The sequence below is a fragment of the Mesitornis unicolor genome, unplaced genomic scaffold (genome assembly GCF_000695765.1).
Source record: "Mesitornis unicolor isolate BGI_N332 unplaced genomic scaffold, ASM69576v1 scaffold5513, whole genome shotgun sequence".
In the NCBI taxonomy this organism is placed as follows: domain Eukaryota; kingdom Metazoa; phylum Chordata; class Aves; order Mesitornithiformes; family Mesitornithidae; genus Mesitornis; species Mesitornis unicolor.
In genome coordinates, this window is record NW_010172447.1 from 1 (window position 1) to 22,163 (window position 22,163).

The window sequence follows — 22,163 nt, forward strand, 5'->3', positions numbered from 1 at the left end:
ACCGAGCGATTCTGTGTGTGTCTGTGTGTGTATGTGTGCATGCACATACTCTGGCCTGACACAGCTGGGTCCAGTGGTGGCTGAGTTTAAGCTGTTGGTGGAGATAGATTTAGCCTATGCTGACTCTGTCCTAGAGCAATTAATTTTATTCAGTTCCACAAATCCAGGAGGTGGTAACAGTTTAAGTCACCACAACTGTTTGCAAAGTGAGTTTATTTCAACACTGATTTAGGTTAAACCACACAAATGCACTGTTGCCACTTCATACAGATTCCTTAGACATGATGAAACGTAGCTGCGTCTGGTGCTGTTTTACTACAAGAGGACAAAATCTTGTGCTTTGTTAGTGCTGTGGGAAGTCACTCTGTATTTAGCTGCTCACCCTTTTTTGCCCCTCTCTGGAGTAGAGCCTGGCTGGCCTCCCTGGGGTTGTTCTGGCAGGAGGAGACTGCTGAGGGCTGAAATGAGTTAGCTGCATAAGTAAGCAAAGACTCAACAAAAAAGCTTCTTCCCTGTACCCCCTGTGTTGTCTGGCACTTCAATTATTTCAGTTAGAGTGAAGTAGTCTTTGTGGGTGGAGAGTGATCTTGTAGGTAGCTAGAAGCAGTCCCACAGACAACTTGGATACCAAGAAAGAGACAGTGTCCTGGGGGTTTATTCTGGGACTACTTGACCTGGTTTCAGGCAAGAGCTATCCTGTTTTTAGCATTTTTGGATTCAAGATCCATCAGAATGGGAGCAAGAAGGATGAAATGAATTTGGGAGAGATATCCTGAGAAGAAATACACTTTCATTTTTTTTTAAATTATTTTTTATTTTATTTTTTTGCAAAACACCAGTCTGCAGAAAGCCTACAATGTGATCTTCAGAACAAAATTAGCTCTTCTCTCACAAACTGTTAGGGATTCCTCCAGTTCCTTTTACAATTTAGGGCATCAGTTCATGAACATGCAATTGAACCATGAACGAAGCTGTGACTGTGCATTGTGCTGTGCAGTCAGTACCTGTTGGTATGTTTGTTGTGCTAGGTACTGTATTCTCTTCACCTGTGGTGAACAGGAGGTGGCTTCTTGAAAGAAAAAGAGGGGCATGCTTTCTTAAGCTTTTACCACAGGTAAAGACCAGGCACATTGGCATTGACCACTGAATCGTGAGGATGCCGTAAGCGTACACCACAGCTTACACCATGGGAGCATTTTTATCTACTGATAGCTTTAGTTTAATCGATTGTGTTATACAAGCTTAACCAAAATAAAATGTTTAATGCTGCCTCTCTCTGGCAGCCGGGTAAGGAGAGTGACTTATGGCATGTTTGAACTTTGCTTACTGCTAATAGTGATGCATTTATTTTTTTTTTTTTTACTTTGAGGGAGAATGCAAAGTTGTGGCAGAGCTCAGTGGGATGGTTCCAGTGGTTTAAGTCAGCATGTTCTTGTTATAGAAAACAGAGAGACAGTGGGATAAACTTTAAATCCTGCAGATGTTTAATGACAGGTTTCAGCAAAGTTACAAACGCCTCAACTATGTAGCACTATACCAGAGCCAGACACCATGGACAGTATGTTTCAAAGAAATATTTAGAAGTTGCTACTGGAAGCTAAACTTTGAAACATGTGAATTTATTCTTGAATGGATTCAGATTTGTTAAATGTCATGTGAACAGCCGCTGATTTCTTGAAGCTACTGTTAGTATGCCTTGATGGAGAAAATACTGTATAGATATGAGTTCACATATGAAAGAGGGATGCTGTTGCGTGCAGACAGGGCGAAGTACTACTGCTAGTTTCATGTGGCATTCTGCTCAATGCATGTTTCATCTTTTTATGTGAGTCTTAAATAAAAACTATTTGGATATTTCTCTTTCAGAATCGTAATGAAATAAAAAATGGAGCGATCCTTCGATTAACAACATCTCCGGTGAGTTATTGTGAAGATTTGATTAGTAAATCACTGTGAATTATATGTGTATTTTTAAGTTTTACCCACACTGTTTCCCATAGTCCCCCTGCAAAGGAGGATGGATGATGGTGTGGTCACAGGATGACTGTATGTGGTGTTCTCTTTTTCCGAGTTACGGAGGCAGGGATGGTATCTCTGAGTGGCATTTGGTGATAGGGATGGCACAACTGGGTGTTTTTAGTCTCTCACTTCTCTCACACTGGGAATGGCTTTCATGTCCAAGATACCACTCCTTCCCTGCTGGCATTGCAGCCTCACTGAAGTGCTCCTTTTCTGTCCCAGAGCTCAGAGCCAAGAGAAAAGGCTGAGAGCTCTGCTGGGCAGCTCAGGTCAGAGCCTTCCTGCTCTCTTGAGTTTCTAATGAGTGATCAGCAACTGTAGTGTTGAGATTTTACTGTTTGCATATTGTTTTTTTTCAACACCACGTCCTTGACAGCTCCTCAAAAAGCACGGCAGAGTTGCTGGTTGTCTTCTAATGGCCTGTTTTCCCGCTGAGTTGAGCAGTACTGTTGCCACATGCTGAAAGCCACTGTTAGTCCCAGAAGATGTATGTCTAAGGCAGCAGCAGTCCCATTTCCTTGCTGACATATGTAGTGTGCCATTAAAATGGTCTACCTCTTCATGGTGCTGTTTTGGCTTCTGCAGATTCAAAAGATTCTTATGGCCAGACTCAACCACCCTGTACTGCAGCTCATTTGAACAGGCAAGACAGAGCTGTGGGGGTTTAACTTTTGGCTTCTGTTAAAAGTGGGGTCAGTTGTGCCATAAAATGTGAAAACTTCTAGATAGAAGCCACACAGAGTCTATAGATACAGTTTTGGACAGATCACTTTTCAGCTAGTAGGGCCTAGGCTGAAATTAAAGAAATAGGGAGGTGTATGTTGTTCTGACTTCTCAGGTTCTCCAGACATTGTGTACGTTTCCTCTCCTATCTAGCCTACTTAACCTGATGGTGGCTTATATTGGACTTAGGAGATGACTGAATTTGTATGCAAGTTTGTGTATAAGTGGAAATTGAAGAAGCCAATGTGGGAACATATACATGTCTCAAGTTTTTTAATAAATGACTGTAATACTACTCTACAGGAGTGTAGCTTGTTAACAGAAAGGACTTCCAAGCAGCTGCCAGTTGGGCAAAGACAAGAGTTTTCTGTTATCCTTCATCATCTTTTTCAGTGGTTGTTATATACAGAGCTTTACAGTCATAAGAATAAACAACAGTTTAAGACCATGGCTCTGTCAGAGTCTTATGTGACTCCAGAGTCTCTTGCTGTATGTCTCCAGAACAGCCTTGTATATGGAGAAACCACTTGCTGCTGGAGTAAACCCCATTTGGTGAAACTTCCTCAGAAACAGCCCCAGCACCAGCTCTTCCTAACCTTTGGGACTTTTTAAGAACTAATTCTGACACCACTGAAGAAGGGCTATCTAATGCCCAGACTTGGGACCTCTGCTGCACCATGCAAAACTGAAGAGAGACCGTGCTGCAACTCATCTGTGGAAACGGCTGTCTGCATGTCTTCATGATCACTTGTGCAATTGGAAATGTGGCCTACAAACACAAAAGACCAATTTTGGATTTATAACACTTTCTTCCAATATCTATGGGCAGGAAGGTGGAGCTTTGCATAAGACTCTCTTCTACTTGTTCTGTTTATTTGGTGATTTGCCTTGTCAACCAAGACAGGGGTCCTTCAGATATTGAGGTACTGAAACCTACCAAGTTATGGACCACTCTGGCACTGGCCTGCAGTTATGAGTGACTTGGCCATCCTGTTATAAGGCCAGTCTACATTCTAGTCTTCAGTATTTATATTTATCCCTGAACCAGTGCTTATTTTCAGATTTTTTGATGTTCTAAAAAAGTTTGTGTTAACTTTTTCCCGGAATTGGAGAGGTAGCTTGGAAGGAGGTTTCCACAGACTGGATTGATTTTTGACTGTCAGATTACAGACTCTTTGTGTTCTCTAAATAAACATAAAGTTCTGCATGTTCCCGCCCTACAATAGTATCTTTGCTTTTAAGATACTGTTGAAGTGGTCATCACAGAAGTACCTAAAATAGACAGATTAAAGGCTTCCAAGCTGTGGTTTTTAGGCTGGTGACCCGCACAACACTTTTCGTTTACCCTGGAAAGTTAACAGGCCATCTGTTTCCATTTTTTCCTCTGAAATTCTGTATTAGAGCAACAGTAGTTGGAGGAGATAATGTGAAGAACAGGCTGCATGATATACTCCGACAAAATGGGAAAGATGCTTTCCTAGCTGCTAGAGCTGGGTGGGAAATGGTTTTCTCATCCTGTGAAAATATTAAGATTCTGAATTCACCTATACTCCCTTTTTTCTCTACCCTACATCAGTATAAAGCTGAAACTATATCCCCTTTTCCCCAGAAAATCATACCAAAATTGCTTTTTGAAGATGTGGGGAAGTTGGAAAAGAAGGAAAGGAAATTGGAGGCAAATTAAGAGGAGCTACGTACAGGTTATGCAGTATCTGGGATGTGTCCATGTAGTTCCAGAGAGGCCTGAGCTGCCTACTTCCTGGCTATTTTGGGCAGAAAACCCTCATGTCCTGAGCTTCATAAGCCTTTTGAGGAAACTTTTCTTCCTTGGAAGAGTTGAGAAGAATAGTTTTGGCCAGTCTGGAAGATTGCATGAATTTAAAATGCTTTTCTAGTTCTTAATTTTCATGCAACTTATTACCTTGACAGCCAGTAGTGTGGCCCTACCCATACACAGCTGCATATTGTGAGTCATTGAAAGTTGGGTGAGAAGGCTGAGAGATGATTTTTTTTTTTTAAGTTCATTAGCCTCAAATTGTGTATGGTTCATGTACCTGGAGCAGGTACTATTAAAGATTAAAATGAGGAAGAGGAAAGAAGATAGTTTTACCTATAATTAGTAAAACAGCATTTTTGGGTTGGCTTTTTTAAAATTAGGATTTCCAATCTGTCCCCCTAAATCTAAATGTTAAATATTTTCTCTCTTTTAATCTCTAATTTAGATTGTTTTGTGTGCATACATAGGGACCTTTCTCTGAAAAATCATAATTAATATTGCAAGGGTGAAACTGCAGTTATGGTGTGCTGCTAAATCCATTATAAATGCTCGCCTTCAGAGATTTACAGTGTGTCTATTTTAAACTTCTTTGAGTTAAAACTTTGCAAACGCCAGTCGTCAGGCCTGGTGGGAATTTGAACTGCCTCTTTGTTTCTGTAGGTCTGTTTGCTAAGTTTGTTCGATTCTCTGAAAGGCTGTTTTTTCTAAACAACGCTATTTTTTTCCCCTCTACAAACCACTCACCACACAGACACTCTGTTTCCTAGGTAACTTGAGTACAGATTGAATTTCTCTCATATTATCTTTGTTCCTATATCATCTTTCCTATTTATTTTTAACCTCGCCTATCATCTTTCTTAACCATTCTTTGTGCTATTGTGTGTTTTTGCAGTTTTCCATTACCTGTTTTCCCCCCTTGTCCATTTGCATTTCTGAAGGGACTCATCAGAAGTTTCTTATGCAACATTACTTTGTATTGGAACATGTGTGACAGTTGAAATGCCAGATTGCTGTTGTCTCTTTTGTGATACCCCTATTCCAGGGGATGGTGGGTTGATAAATGAGCTGTTCTTGCTCCAGACTGTGAGGCTGTTTCGTAAGGACAGCTGTGTCCTGCAATGCAGCAAGCAGAGTCCAGCCTTTTAGTGTGTGCAACTGCAGGATTCCTTCAGTCAGATCCTGCAGATCCTCAGTCAAATGACTTATCATTTGGCAAGGATGCTAAAATACTGGGAAAATTATACTGAAGGAACTGGCCTCTTAAATTTATTGGTTTTCAAACAGAACTGATTATTTGAGTACTTGCTGTTTGTTTGAAAGTAGCTTCTTGGGCACTTAAAAAACCCATGCCTTGCTCATGAACTATAAACCTTAAAGGTTGAGTCAGTGGCTGGCCTTTTCTAATGTGGTATTTATGGTGCCTGATCATTTGCTTTTGTTGCATGTTTTTCTTTGATCTCCTGGTTGGAGATGGGTTGAGTTCTTAAACCTGTAAGTTGTTTGTAGGCAGCTGTATTAGGATTTCTAGCATGAACAATCCTGTAAATAGGGTTGTTCATTAATAGTCATCATGGTGTTTTCCCTAAATGCTTTTACAGATGTGAGCAATTTTTATTTATGTGATCTACACAGATAATTAAGTGTAGAGGTTTTTTAAACCTATTTCTGCTTATGCATCTGAATCCTCTGTTTGATTAAAAGTTTGGGGATCGAATCTATTATCTTTGATCTACAATTGCTTTCATATGTGTTCAACTGTCTTAATGTTTCAGTAGAATTTCAGTAAATGTGTATTTGTAGGTCTAGCCTGTGATTGTGATTATGTTTATCATGTAATGGGAAGTTAGTTATTATTTGCCTTGTACCAGCAGCACTTACCATGGAAGTCAGTGAGCCAATTTTGTTTGTTTTCTCATAGTACAAGAGGAAGATTTGGAAAGTGGAGTTGGTTTTTGTCTTTTTATAGATAAAGGTTTAATCTCGTGGTTTCAGGTTTCCAAAGGCATATTCTGAATAGTGAGCAAAAAGGATTGTTTCAAAGGCAGCAAGAGGAAAATTTGCTTCTCAAACATTCATAAGTGGCTAGTGATTGCAAAAACTTATTTTAGGTATATTTACGTAATACTTATGGCTATGTATTTGTCATGCTTTTATCATTGATTTAGTACATGACTCTAGACATGCCCATTTTCCTGTTTCTCTGTTTCTGCCTTCTTAATTGTGCGTAGTGATTGTGTAGGACTGCTCTGTGTATTACGTTTGTACAGGGCTTTAGATGTAGGAATTGTGCTTGAGTATTAATGTAAAAATGTTAACAATTAATGTCCTAAATAATTAAAATGTCAGCTCGTTGCTTACCTGGCATCAGATGCCAATCAACCTTGCTGGGTCTGTTGAATCTGGTTTGCATATAATGATGGTTATGTAAGATAACCCCTCCTCCACTGCTTTCTGACGTATATGCCATTCTAGGTGAAGTGGCAGCAAGGAGCCAGGAAAAGGCAGCACCATGGTGTTTCAACACTGAGTGATTTAAATTAAACCACAGAAGCTGACCTGTTTGGTTAATACAAAACTGTATTGGGTAGTTACTGATGGTCTGTGTGCTCTTTTCCTAGCAGAACATTGAACCATGTGACAAACTTACCAACAGGGAAGACCAAAATACTCGTATTTTACTTTATTTGCTTTTTGTGAAGGATAAGGAAGAAAACTGTTTACATAATGGCAAAACAGCAATTTAAATTAATGGCCCAAATTTCTTCCGTAGCACATTGTTTGATACTGGTTGCATTTGGAATCTGTGTCCTCCCTCCATGCTCGCTGTGTTGTGTATTCTGTACAGAAACCCTGTGTACGTCTGGGTATTAAGTTGCTTTCAAAGTTTGCACAAAGTATTCAGTGGCAAAGAAATGATAATTTGATCACTAGAATCCCTTGTTAGGATGATCTTGGGATTCCTAACCTCCAAGTGGCTATTTGAGTCTCTAAGCAAGTCACATCTTGGATTTAGGTCATTAGTTTTCCTTTTAAGCTGACAATCCCATCAAGCTGCTCCTTTTAAGCACTGCTCCTCGCTAAGGGCAACCTTTCTGGCTGTCCTTGGAGCAACTCATTTAAGACTAGACATGCAGCTTATGCCTCTTGACAGCCTTTTGAAATGCTGGGGCTTCAACAGCACACGTTTTACAAGCTTTCCATCTTCCTTCCTAAACAGGAGAGCAGTTAATGCTGTCTTTCATTTACTTGAACAGCTGTATTTCTGTTAATTCCCTCATAAAAGTTCTCAGTTGGGCAGGTTTTATATATTTATTTATTCTTACCTGAATGATATTTTGGTATGGGCAGAGACATGGCAGCTCGCTCAGCTGTTGCTTTAATGAGCTGTGCTCTCTGTCCATCCACTGATGGATTTTAAATCATTAAAATAGCTCCCTGGTAAGCCCTCGGAGCATATTTCATCTGAGTTTCATTTTTAAATGCAGTCGTAAGTGAGCTGTACATTCCATAAGCACGTATGAGTGCTATGGCAACAAGAACTCGGAGGCTTGGGATAGCGGTGTGGTATTCACTGAAGCAACATTTTCACCCATCGGGCTCTTGTGATGACAACAGCCAGTGTTACTTTTGGCCATGTTTCCAGTGAGACACGTACCAGCACTGTTGCTGAGACAAATATTTGTTTGTCCCTTTAATCAAGTTCTGCTCTGCCATTATCAGTCCTTTTCTGATAAGAAGGACTGAGATTTATTGGATGCAGTGTCTTGCAAAACTTATTTAAAATAGAAAAGTCATCTGTGTAGAAGCTTTGCTATGGGGCATTAACATTGGCATAGCCAGATAAAGCCTGTGATGTTAGTAAGCTCTCTTTTATGTGCTTTAGCTGGGACTGAACCACTTTGATATCAGAGAGACATTGCTTTATAGATGTTTTTGTGCTCTGTAGAGGGGACCAAGCTGTCTCTGATCTAAGTTTATCTTTTGGTTTTAGTGTGGTGAATTTCAAAGCTCTCACTGACTTCAGAGGAAGGAGGATTAATGCATCTCTGTCAATAGATTGGTCCCGCTCATGCTGCTGTTCTGCAGTATAGGTGAGCTGGTAAAGCACATCCCTGTTTTGGTCAGAGGTAGGGTCAGCTGTTTCCATGCTTGGCATTGATTCGCATGAAATGGAAGTCTAACTGGGATGGCAGCAGCAGTTCATCAGCCCCGGGTGTTTATGCTGGGAGCAGGAATTTCTCCCCTAAAGGAAGAGTGAGCTTGACCATTAGCAATCTGTGTGCGAAGATGAGTCATTGTTTGCACAGCAGTTGTAGATGTGATGTGTAGGGATTTAGAGGAGGATGTTTTCCTGGCTCTACTTACATGTTCTTTTTTGCTTGCTGCTGTGTTGCACAGGCGATTGCAGTCCTCATCTATTTGGCCACAGCTCTGCTGCCCCAGTTCTGCCCACTCAGTCTTACTGGTTGAGCAGCTCAGGAGAACTGCTCGGTCACACTGAACCAGGTGTTTTGTTCATCTTTACTGCTTGTTTCATTTTCACTGAGTCCAGGAGCTTTCAGAGGAAAAGCTGGAAAAACTGTGTCCATCAATAGGCAGATAGTGGGAGTGGTAACTTCCCAGAACCATGGTACATGAAAAAAGTCATGTGCTCATATGTTAATGACCTTAAGGTTAAATTTGAACAACCATTCCCAAAAGTCAGGGGAAAGGCAGCTGCCATGGCAGTATTGAAGATTTTCCAAAGTGTTTCTTTTCTGAGGTGGGCAGGAATTCAGATGTTGCCCAGATGTTGTTCTGAGAAAGAGTAATGTTTTGGGGATGCTTTGCATCTGAGTCTTCTTGAGTTGTTATGACGGGGCTTCTAGAGTAGAAACGGTTCAATGGAGGAGGTCTTTTGGTGAGGTAGGAGTTGGGTGTTGAACAGTTTAGGTGATAGTAGTGCTTGCTCTGAATTTTTGTAGCTCATTATACAAAAGTACTTTAGCAAAGCTTCCTTCACCTGCTCTGAGAAAGGGAAAAGGTTGGAGGAAGTATTCTGTGGTTATCCTGGGAGTGAGAAGTTAGTGGGATTTAATTTTACTACTTCCACATGCTTTGACAAATTATTTAGCCTACCAGCTGCTTAAGTTTGAGAGAATTTTCTTTCAGTACCGTTTGGTCAGACATTGCCATTATAGAGAGACTGTATAAGCCTTGTTTCTCCATTACAACTCAAACCTATTGGTAGAGTGGATAACATGGGGTGGTAGAAAGACCTTTTGGATGACAGGAGTCTGGCTTTTTATAGGTAATATAACTGCTATGGCTGCACCACCCAGTACTTAAGGCATAGAAAAGCTCAGGACTAAAGATATTCTGTTTCTTTTTAATGTTGCCTTAACCGAAGATGTTAAGCACAGTCTCATTAACTAGAAGATATTTCATCCCCACACATGCTTCTCACAACGTAAGTTCTGGCCAAAAGCTGACTGGAGACGGTACATTAGCTTTTACTTGTAAAAATGGGAAGCAGAAAACCTTGCTGATCTTGGAGGATATTTCACAAACATTAATAAATTAAGTGTTCAAGCAGTCATAGTTATGTGGATAGGAAGCTGTATCTGTAACAACACTCTGGTGTTTTGTTCCTATATTCCATGTTTAAATGTTCTCTTACACTAAAAGTGTCTACTATCGCAGAATCTTGGTCTGCAGAGATGACCATCTCTGTAAAGAGTATATTCATTACTTGAACAGAAAAGGAATTGTCTGTCAGCACAGCCTGTTCTTCTATTTTTCTTCTCCAGCTGAGAAAGAATAAGCATAATCTCAGAGAAAATAACTCTCAGCAGAATTTACCATTATTTTGGTTTCCTAATGACACACTGCTTCTCATTCAGATTTCATTTGGTGCAAGTAAGAAATGAATTTTAGGTAATTGAATTTTGCAAGTAACTGTATGTAGTGAGGAGATTATTTTTCTAAGAAAAGTATTACCTAGCAAGCTGTTATCTGAAGCTTTTGTGTATTGTGTTCAGGTAAGCGAAAGCATCACATTGAAATCGTGAGATGTATTTGTATGACTAAAGAGAGAGACAATTTAATATGCATTATTTAAATATCCCTTTAGCGTTTTATCATTAGTGTTCATTTTAGATTTTACCACCTCATCCTGTATTTGAAGCAGTAATGGGCAGAATAGCCTAATATGTGTGGATATTGAGCTTACATAAAGACATATGAGTGATAATATCATAGTATTATGTGGGAAGTAATTATTCCTATGCTCCTTGTAAGAGAGTATGGTAATTTTTGAATTGGTTGTAAACAAAAGGAAGAGGGGGAGGAAGGAGCAGAAGACCTGAAGTTGGTCTCTACTGATATAACCTGATTAGAACAGTGTACAGTCTTCATTGTTAAAGGTCACGAGAAGTGCATAAATGGAGTAAGAGTTGACAGGAAGAAAGTGCTGCCACTGTTACACTGAGATTGTCTGATGCAATTCGGTTTATTTTCATTTCTACTTTTATTGATGTGGCATATAAGCTCTTCAAGCCAAAGACTCTTCTGTAATGCTTACATTTTGCCTGAGACAATGGGACACACATATTATAATTCTGCAGCAATCCAAATAATTATAGGTAATAATGGAGTAATATATGAGTAATACAAATTACTTTCTTATAAGTATATGTGAGCTACTTGATTATTTCTGAGCATGCACATGTTAAGTATCGTTGGTATTAACCATGGCCATTGTTCCTGTTTGTGCTAATGTTATATTAATTATTGCCATTTTAATGAAAGCTTTTTTGTTGTTTTCTGGTTTGTGTGTTTTTTTTCTCTTTCAGGCTCAAAATGCACAGCAGCTGCACGAGAGGATCCAGTCTTCTAGTATGGATGCAAAGTTAGAAGCACTGAAAGACTTAGCCAACTATTCACGGGATGTTACGTTTGCCCAAGAATTTATAAACCTAGATGGCATTTCCCTCCTAACACAAATGGTTGAAAGTGGCACAGAGTAAGTATTCTGCTTAAATCGTTGATAGTGTATTTAAAGGCTGATATTTAAGTGATGTCATCTGAAAACTGGGTTTTAAATTTCATATTGCTGAGAACATGTGGAGGGAAACCCAGGTCTTACTTTATTTCCTTTTTTATTGTTTTAATTCTGGCTGTGTTTTTTCAAATGACTGTGGCATTTTGACATAAAATTGAAAGCTGACTTCTGAAAATACATTTGTTCTTTACCAGAACACCTTACGAGTTTTCACCATTGGTGAAATTCGGGACCATAGTCTTGAGTAAGTGTCTGCTGGCTTCATGAGAAGGGTACTACAGAAAGTATCAACTGGGTTGTTGCACTATTAAATTATGTTCTGACAGTTACTACTTCAAGTAGGCTTTTGCTCTCAAGCAACAGTAGGGGTTAAAGCAAAAGTAGTAAGTGAGCTTTGAAACAGAACACAAATTGTCTCTGACAGTCCCATTCAAGAGGTACTGGGAATTTTCCACAGAAAAATTAAGTACTTTTTAGAATCCAGTAGTTCTTAGATTGGGAAATGTAAAATATGATCTCATTGATCCCTGCCTGTTGTGTGGTCAATGGTTTATTGGATTTTTAATCCCTATTGCCTAATTCCAGCTATATTCTGCATTTCCAATAGCTCATGGTTTCATCTTCAGTGTTTTGGGGTTATGGTCTTTATTTTTTGCAGTGGTGTGGTCTGTAGCACATATTATGCCACTTTAAAACAAACAAACAAAAACCTGAACCAAACGAACAAACCCCCAAAATGTGTCTAGTTATCAAATTTGTCAACTTGTCTTGTGTTCATATAATATTTGTTGTTTAGGGACCAAATTAATTTTAAAAACGAAGACAGGTTGAAGTAGATGTAAACATATGCACATGGTTACTGTACTAATTAAAAAAACATATTAAATGGGCAGGCTCACATGTGCCTATGAAGATCAGAAAGTGAGCAAATTAAAAGTCATTGCTTCTAATTTATTTTGTCATTAATTTACCTAAGTTAAATGGTTTAAGTTACTCCACTGCAGAAGGTATTTAAACTAAAGCACTTTATTTTCTATTGAAACAGTCAGGGAATGTTCACATTTTTACAAGCATTTCATTTAGCTGCATCAATGCTAAAGAAAGTGCCCTCCTCAACCCTCAGATGTGTTTGTAGTACTGTTTTGTAGCTGTGGGATGGGCCAAGCTGTAGCAGACTGGTCTGGATTAAAAATAACTATTTGGGAGGGAAACTACTTAAGCCAGCGCCACTGTTGAAAGAACTGCTCAGCAAGTTACACCCTAGTAGTAATTCCTGGCTGAGGGTATAGGTTTTCAAACCACACAGTAGGCTTGTAGACTGGACATGTGGGACATGTGAGCAGAGTCTATTGCTTTTTTTAATTAAGTGGCTTGCATTTGGAGGGATTTCAGATTTTTCTTATTTGATGTGTCACCAAAGATGCATTGATCGATCTACCTGTCTAATCTGTTTATCAGTGTTTCTGCCTGTGGGGAGAAACGCTATCTGGTTTGGGCATTGAACAAAGACTCAGTCTGTAGGAGTTTCCAGCAGCTTCACGTGTTGATGAACTCTCAATACTCACTGCACTCATCTTGGTGTTTTGCAGCTTCTGAGAGGGTCTGCGGGTCAGGTTTTTCCAAGTCTGGTTTTGCAAAGGGAGTTGTAAAGCATCTGTGCTATGCTGTACATGCCTTTCTGTTTTTAATACTGTACATCACTGCACATAAGTGCAAATTTAACAGAACCTGAGATTTAATAAAAGAGCAAGTCCTAATATATGCAGCCTTAGCAGCCTAAGCCTGCCATGGTGCTGCTGCTTTCCTCTCTCGTCCAACTTTAGGCTATTGACCCTGTCATCCCTCTTCAGGGTCTGTCACTCATTGCTATTTCAGCACACTCAGCCAAAATACAAACTGTCAGAAGAAGCTTGTTTGTTTGTTTTGGTTTGTTTTTTGACTTTATTACTACAACAAAACAGCTACCTGAAATGGTCTGTGAGCGAACAAGGTGTGTGTTGGAGGTGAAGAAGGGTAGTATGTGGAGGAGAGAGTGGGACAAGGACAGCCAGACATTTGAGTACCCTAGGCTGTCAAGGAAAAACAGGAGTCAGCCAATTGTCCTCTTGTGTTCTCTGTTTCTGTTTTTGCCTGGACCCTCTGCGACAGCATTCGAGGTCCCACAAGATGCTCACTGAGCAGGCAAAGCAAGCTGAAGGCCTCCTTGCCATTAGCTCCCATCCTGGGCTGCACACCCTCTGCAGTGTGGCCTTGTGGGTTGTGCTGCTGATCAGGTCACCAAAATGCTTCAAACCAAAGAGCTCTTTTCCCCTGCCTCAGTACCTGCTGCTTTCTTTTCCCCAGTGGTATTTTAAACTCTGATCATAGATGGACCTACCCGAAAAATTATAGTAGCATTACAAAACAGGGGCATTTTAGAAGGCAATATATTCTGTAAAGATACCTTTAAGGTATTTCTTAGCTGTGGAGTTATCTTACCCACCTTTGAGCTACTGCTGTTGAGCCAGCCTTGCTTGAATGAGGCCATGACTCAGCCATACAGCTGAGAACCCTAATGGCTTGGTGCTGCTTAGAGATGGTCCAGCTCTCTGCCCTCTTCTCCCATTCCTTGCGTGTTAATCCCTGCTCTAAGCCCAGTCCTGCTTCCTTCTTCGAGCTGGTTCTGGTGCCTGGATGCTTCACAAATCCACTCCAGCTTCTTAACTTGATTGCGAAGTATCCACTTCTGTTTCACTGTGTTCTTCTGCTCAGTCTGGGACTTGAAGAAGCAAGAGAGGAAGTGGGCATGAGTGGATGCAGAAAGCAGAAAAGACCCTTTTTGTGGCAGCGGACCATTATGTGGGCCTCGGTGCATCATTGAGCCACAGCCTGAGAGCGCTCATGTGAAATAGCGTGAGAGTGGCTGTGTCTGCTCTTGTATTGCTACCTGGAGACTGACACTAAGACTTTGAGGGGGTCAGAGGGGATGGGACATACCCTATGGGGTGGCTGCTGCTGCTCTGCAAGGAGCCCTTCTGCATGTTTTCCCAGCTGCCCGGGTGTTAATGTGGCTGAGGACAGCCCTGCATCAGTAAGCTCAGGCTGAGTGGCGCCTCTGTTCATGGTGTGGTGCAGCTGTGCTAGAAATCGATGAATTTTGTTAATTCAAGCTTTATTCTCTATTTTCCCCAAAGGGGCAGACAGCACTCATTAAAAGTACCGTCATGCTCAGTGTAAGGTTGCTCTGAGGTTTTCTCTGCACGTGGAACTCCTATTAGGGCAGCTCTTAAGTTATAATTTGAGTGTGTAATTAAGTTTTAGTGGGCAGCCTCTGGAAAGCAAGACTCCAGCTTTTTATATAACTTCCACCAAGGAAGAGGCCTATGCTTTATTTATAGTTGGCTTGCTTTACTGTGCTACTTACTCATTATTTCAGTGAAGCTGATGACTGTAAAAGTATAGTGACCAGAGTAAGAAAATGTAAATTCCTGGGTTTCTAGTTACATCTGGTTCGTTTTGCTGGTGATGAAAAGAAGTGGTAATAGAAAAAGCTGACAAGAACTAACAATTTCCTAGTTAATTTTCCATATGCTATATTCCTGAATATTGAAGAAAAATAGAATGCATTAGACAGTAGGCTTTCCAGTTTCTTGTTGTTAATATAGCTTAGAAAATAATTAATCGAGGGAGGGTTTTTTTTTTTACTTTCCATATGTTTTCAAAAGTGGTTTTAATACTATGTGCAATTAATATAATTTGGGCCAGATCTCCTTGAGTGCCTGCTGCTTAGAGCAAATGAACTGTGGACATGGTGTGGTATGCTGGGACAAAGCCATAGGGCTTGGTGGTAGGCAGATTGTAGGGTGCATGGGGCCCTCATGGAGCTGAGAGCGCATCTTGTCAATTTGATTATTTATATTTATATCAGCAGAGATGCAAGATGTCTTAGAAACTGTCCACATGTGTCTCAATCCTCTTGATTGAGATGGCTCATCTTTGTTTTTCCTTCAGGCTTATTCTTGCTTCTGTAGCATGCTGAGTCCCTTATTAACTAAAGAAAAGAAAAAAGGAAGAAGAAGAAGATGGTTTAGTGTTTATTTGTATGGTTTGGGTGACGTATAAATTATAGCAGAGACTGCAAGACAAGTTAGATCATGAAGAACTAGTAAATGCTGATTGCATTTTGTAATTATCCATGATGTCCAATCGTTTCTCAGACTCTGCATCTGCATCACCAAAGGGGGTGTGCGTGTGCATGGTTATTTTCTTTTTCAGAGCCTTTGCAGAAGAAGATTTCTATAACACTTCTAGTGCCAATTTTTTGTCTGAAGCTCAGTTTGTGCCTAGTCATGGGGAGCTGAATATACAATCTGTCTGGTTGGATGTACAGGCAATGTAAAAGGGAAGTGTAAGGTTGTTCTGCTTCCCCTTGCAGCCCTGAGTGCCATGCCCTAAAATGAGGCAGGAGAGTAATGCTGGAAGGTCCTGGTTACCATGATCACTGATGAAAAATGTGTTCAGGAGCTAAACTGAAAGAAGTGTTCATGTCTCCTTGCCTACCCTATCTGTGGTAATGTACTTCACTCATTCATAGCTATATTCCATAGTCTAGCCCACAATTAATATTTCAGAAAGTCATGGCTGTATAGACAGTTGTTCTGATGTAGCAAAAGATTGATAAAGATGTGGTGGGATTTTTTCGTGGTGTATCAGAAGAGTCGTGTGACTAGGACTGGCTCTGAGCCTTCCGTAAAAGGAAAAAAATCCCTCATAGTCCCTTATAAAGTAAGAAAAGGAAAATGTAAGTCACAAGCCATAAATACTGAAAGACCGAAGAGTTAATAAAAGGAATCTAAATTTATTTTTGTCACTACCAGTAATAATAATGATCTCATGACTGGGAGGAAAAGGAGGAAGGCCTATGCAGAATTTTCAGTATTTTTTATTGGCATTATCACTGTCTCTGTCACTTGTCGTTTGGCTGAAATAACATAAAATTTTTCCAAAGAACAGAGAATATGCTAAGCTTAGCTGTCTTGACAGTAACCAGAATTGTTTCTGCTGCTGTTGAGAAGGTTGTTGCTCAGAGGTCTGCTTTGTCGATGTGGCTGTGGTGAGCAGCTTTATTGCAGTACAGCTGTGACACTGAAGCACACCAGTCGGTGCTGCTCGGCGATGGTTGCAGATAGCCTGGTTTTAATTTTAAGGGAGTTGTAATTGCGTAGGGCACAGGTTGGAGAGAAAAACTTTCTTTGAATTGGGATGGTTGTTAAATTTTATCATCTTCCCACTGGACATAATGAATGCAGCTAGATCAGGTTCATATAACCTTTGAAATAAATGTGTATTTGTATGTTTTCTGCCTCTCAATTAAGAGAAGTCTTCTGTTGAATGCATGCAGTTGCAGAGTTGGCTGCTGTACAGCTGGAAGTCTCTGAGGCGGCAATTGTGCATGCTTTAAGGACAAATTGTATTGTTCAGTGAAATTCTAGCTCTTTGCTTGTCTTACAGAGATAATACTGTGTACCAGCCCAGTGGAAAACTGAAGACAGATTGGTTTGGAGTTATTCCGACTTCAACATGCTTTTTGGGACAGTTGCTCACATACCTGCTAATGGTTTTTTTCCATTCCAGTCTGATGAGTATTTCAGTGGTGCTGAAAAAACACTTAAGCAGCCCCTGTTCACAGCCACTTGTTCCTGTCCTGTGTCATCTGAAGAGTTGTGCCAGTACTGTTTGCAGCAAGCTGGGCTGGAAAACTGCTGGAGATGATTAAAAGTGACAATAAAGGCTGCTTTGAATACAATATTCCTTAACCCAATTCAGTTCCCTGATTGAGCTCACAGTCTTGCCCTAGAAAACAGTTGTGCAAGCACAACTCATTGGGTAAATGGAAAATTAATTTTCAGAAGATATGAACAGTGCTGAGCTAGGAGGTCTTTGCCACTAAATAAAGTAGTCTTTTCTTCTGTCCTTCTGGCAACTTCAGGCTGTGTAGTACCTGCTCCCTCTCTTGGCCAGCTCCAGTGCTCATCTCACTCCTCAGTGAGGCAATTCACTTTGCTAATCTGGCAGAAAATAAGTCAGCCGATGGAGAGAGGAAAATAATTTGTATTTTTGACAGCACTGGGCTGTTAGACAGGCTCAGCCATTCCTGTGAAGCTTCACCTGGAAGCATAGATTACTTAATCTGACATTGCTGCCAAAATCAATTCTTGTCCAACAAGGGATTTATGCAGTCTTCATTTTTTAGAGCTTCCATAATGTCGGGAGATGGTGACTACTCTCTATGAGGCAAGAATCCAGAAGAGTATATAAAATCAGGTTATCCAGTTGTACCACTATGAAGATGGTTAATGGCAAGCGGATAAGCAAAGGGCTGCAGCCCAATGTTTCTGTGCCATTCTCATAAAGGAGGAAAGTAGGGTAGGTTTTCTTTGTGGGTGGATTTTTTTGTGGTTGGCTTATTTTTCTCCTTGCTTGCTCTCATTTGGGTTTATTTCCCCATCAGCCTTCAAGCTTGGATTCCACCTTCTCTCCATGCACGCGCGAGCACATTTTTTTCTATATCGTGATCAATGCCATATACATAGCACATGCTCTTTTTTTAGATAAAATATAAATAAATAATTTAAAAAATGGCACACGCTATTTTTTAGATAGTTCAATTTTCAGATGAGCCCTATCAAAGGTCACATCTTTGGAGAGAAGGGAGAGAGTTGCTGCTCCTTGTACTCCCCTCATCCTAAATGCCTTTTTTCTAGGGTTGTTTTCCTTACTTTGCCTGTGCTTAAGAATATTAGCATTTAAATGACCCCTGCTAAATGGTGATATCAACACTTTGTTGACAGGAACAGGGAAGTCGAGAGGAGTGAGTTTTACTGGGATTTGTTTGGCAGCCACTTTTGTAAAATGTAATAAAAAGAGTAATTCCAACAGATATATATTTCTAAATGTTCTTCAGAGTACCAAGCTGGACAAAACTTTTTTCTTTTTTTTCTTTTTTTTTTTCCTCCATACAATAATGTAATATTTGAGGAACCAGCAGAAATAAGAAGAGCTTAGCATCTCCCATTTCAGTAGCTTTCCAGGATGTTTTTGTCTCTTGGACCATCGTGGCTGTGGGTTGTTGTAGTGGCTGTGAGGGGTGGGAGTGCTGCTGCATAACTTAATAGTAATTTTGCAAATTTCATCCCAATAATTTATTGATACCTTCCAGCCAGAGTGTTTCCCAGTCTTCATTTATATGTCATAGCCGCACCTGATACAGACAAAAGCTGGAAATACGTACTCCTGTGTATCTGTCTTGTCATATTTTTAAACACTGCCTGTTATCCAGAATGTGAGCTATCCTTGTGTTTTCTCGAAAAGCAGTGGCCAAATTTCAATTTAAAGTAATTCATCCATCATTCCGTTGGTTTTTCTGTGGAGGAGGAAGATTTTGTGAACATCTTCCACCTTTGCCAATGGCCCTTTCCAGGGCCTTCCTGCATGAAAAGCTTTTATCTTCCGTGATATTTTTATCCTTCTCTGCACGTCTTTAATGAGTGCGGGCGCAGAAACATTGGTTATGACGATGTGGTGTGACTGCTTCAGTTCTTGGCATCACTAAGTCCAGTGGGTCCGTAATGCGATGATATTTTAGTTGTTCCCCCCAGTGCAGCCAAGCCCTTACAGTGCACTGTGTGTTACCCCAGCTGGGGTTTGTATTTGGGGTGTCTTTGGTCCTTGTGCAGTGGTTTTTGCACATGAACAGGTAGGAGTTGATCTGGTTGGGTCCTTCCTAACCTGGTCTCCGCTGGAAGCTGCTCGTGATGTAACCTGCAGTATTTGAGCAAGTATTAAGTCTGTATGGCTTGGGGAAGTCCTAAGGGAGCTGCTGCTCCTTAGAATTCAGCTGGAAATGTATCACAAAGTTCCTCTGAGGCCAAAGAGGGAACATATTATGGTAGCAAAATGTCTAAACCGTTAACTTGTCGTTAGTGTTTATTTTGCGTTGTGTTGGCCTTTGTTATGAGATTTCTCCCTGTATAAAAATTGCTGCCTGTTTTTGTCTTTCGCCACTGTAGTATCTGAACCTTTCAAAAACGCTATTTAATTTACCCTTATAATGTTTGTATTTTGGCCATGGTTTTGTTCCCATCTGTGCAAGTACAATTTTTTTTTTCTAAAGATAAATATAACTATTGAGCTAACTTCACTGCCTACATCAGTAAGGCTTTCAGCATTTTCGACAATACTTGTGGTAACTCGCCAAGGAAGCGTTTTAGAGAACTGTCTGGTTGCTACCACAAAGTCAAACCTCCAGAAGAAACAGCAGTTGTGTGTATATATAGAAAGAGGAAAGCTGATGGAGGTGGCAGACTCTACTTGTTCCTTTCCAGGCTGACCTGCTGGAAGAGTCGGCTTGACTGCTCCTTCAGTGATAACTTCATCATGGTGAACATGAAAGGAACTCTTGTTCATGCCAGGTCCTTCTCTGTTAGGTCTTTTGTTCCATGATGGGATCAAAATAACATGCACTACTTTAGATAACAGCCTCCACCTGTTCAGTGGTAAAAGTCTATCTGTAATCATCCTGTACCATGTTGCTGCAACATTTGATGCCCTTGATTGATTCCTGCTCTTATTACACTTTCAAAAGCAACAAAGAGTAGTAGAAATTGTTTGGTCTAATGTTGTCTTTCAAGTCAAAATTTGCTGTCTTCCTGTTGCTTCACTGGAAAAGTCCTATATGTTTCAATTATTTCTCCATGTTACTCTAAATTTGTATTTTCTTTTACATTACATTTTTTACATTGCACATTTTCTGACCGCAAGTTAACTGCCAGCTAACTCAAGATGGGTAAGAGTTGTGTAAATGCTAAGAGAGTTGCTTTCTAAATGTTTCGCTTTAGGGCTCAGATGTTTGTTCTTTAATTCCTGGGCTCAATCATGGAGAAAATGCACCTGATTATAGCCTGTTGTGAAAAAATCTCTGGCAAAACTGAGCCTGCCCTTTTGAAGTGCTACCAGTTTGCAAACACCGCACTTCTTTCTCTTTAATGTCAGACAGACGCAGCACCAGTTTTAAGTTTACTTGCTGCTTAGCCAAAGCCAGCACCTGGATGAAAAACAGCTGCTTTAAAAACTGGGCTCAGAAGGATGCTATGAAATTTTGCTGGCATGTCCTGCGTAAGGTTGCTTGGATCCATGTGCATTTGAGAGATGAGAAAACCTGTTTGTGGTGGTGGTTGTTCTTGTTAGGGTTTAGCAGCCTGCCGCAGCAAGGAAGCACACTGCAGGAGCACAGGAGTGACATTCTGCTGACGTGTGGATCTCCTACTGTGGGAAGTGCTTTGAACTTTTCTGCTCCTAAAAGCATGTTGAAGGCAATTTTCTCCCCTTTTTAAGGCTGACAGGCATATCCTGATCATCAGGATGCTTTTTGTTTGCTTATTACAACTGGCTACACTGATAGCTGCTGTGACATAAAAGAACCAAAGCCATGAAATCGAAGAACAAAATCTTGTCACTGTTCTAATTTGAGCTGGGCTGTAGCCCAATATGTGCTTGGTAAACTGTGCCATCATTATCTTTTGGACATGAGTATTGCAGCTTGCAGCTAGCAGTGAAGGCTTTCAAACCACTGTTCCTGTGATGTACATTCTGTGTTTTCTCCCCTGATGGTTACACTAGCCAGCCCAAAAGCTGCCTTCCCTGATACTGGTCGCTCTTGAAAAGCATCTATACATAAGACTCATGCGGTCTCCGTAGAAAGCACAACATGACTTAGGCATAAACAGAATGAAAAATGCAAGGTGGAAGGAGTTAATGCTGTACCAAAGGGGATAAAAACCACGATCAAATGTAGCCAAATTCTGGGAGAGAGTTGAATCAGCGGTTGGAGAGCTTGGAGCCCTAGAGCTGTTGTGGGCTGAATGGCAGCGAGTGCAAAGGGAAAGACCTGGGGAGAAGGGGACAGGAAGGAAGGAGTGACCTCTTTGTTCTCCTTTTGAGCAGTAATCTGGCCAGTGTGGAGCTGCAGCCAACCCTCTATATGAAAACTGTGAAACAGATTTAGGAGACACAAGAAGGGGTTAAGCAGGAGATGGATACTTTTTGTTTTGGTTTGGTTTGTTTAAGTGTTGTTTTAAAAATAAGTTATTTATCTTGGATGCCATTTTTGCCGTGTATAGTCTCTTTCTTCAGCTTGCCTAGTAGCATAATCAGCAGTTCTGAAGCCAGTTATTAGCAAGAGGATGACGTGCAAATGGTGATTAGTGGGCTACAGCTTTCAAATGCACTTATTATTTGCCTCCCCTCTTCTTCCCCCTTAATATTTGGCTTCCAGTTTCCTGAATATAGTAATATAATGCCATACCTTCTGGTTCACCGATGAGACACAACGGTGTATATCTTGGAGGAAAAATAGGAAATGCCTAAATAAAAAAAAATTATGGGGTATGTTAAAACTCTCGCTGCAACTAGGAACCAAGTGTTGGGAAGGATCACACTGAAGGTTGGGTGTGTAGCTTGGCCTCTTAAAATCTGAACCAATAAGTGACATTCGTAAGCAGGTCCTTGTCTTTCTTGGTTGATTCAGCATCTTAGGTCTGGGCATGTCCATCGAGGTGTGAATTT

At 40.5% G+C, this 22,163-nt stretch overlaps 1 protein-coding gene across 1 annotated transcript in view; it reads left to right on the forward strand.

Annotated features, from left to right (window-relative positions):
• Positions 1 to 1,870: 1,870 nt before the first annotated feature.
• Positions 1,871 to 22,163, forward strand: part of LOC104537469 (engulfment and cell motility protein 1-like) — a gene marked incomplete at its 3' end in the record, with an annotated part of 42,397 nt that continues 22,104 nt past the window's right edge. The window contains exons 1-2 of the mRNA XM_010180363.1: positions 1,871 to 1,917; positions 11,353 to 11,522. Coding sequence (XP_010178665.1) covers positions 11,398 to 11,522 — 125 coding nt within the window. The remainder of the gene's footprint in view (positions 1,918 to 11,352; positions 11,523 to 22,163) is intronic.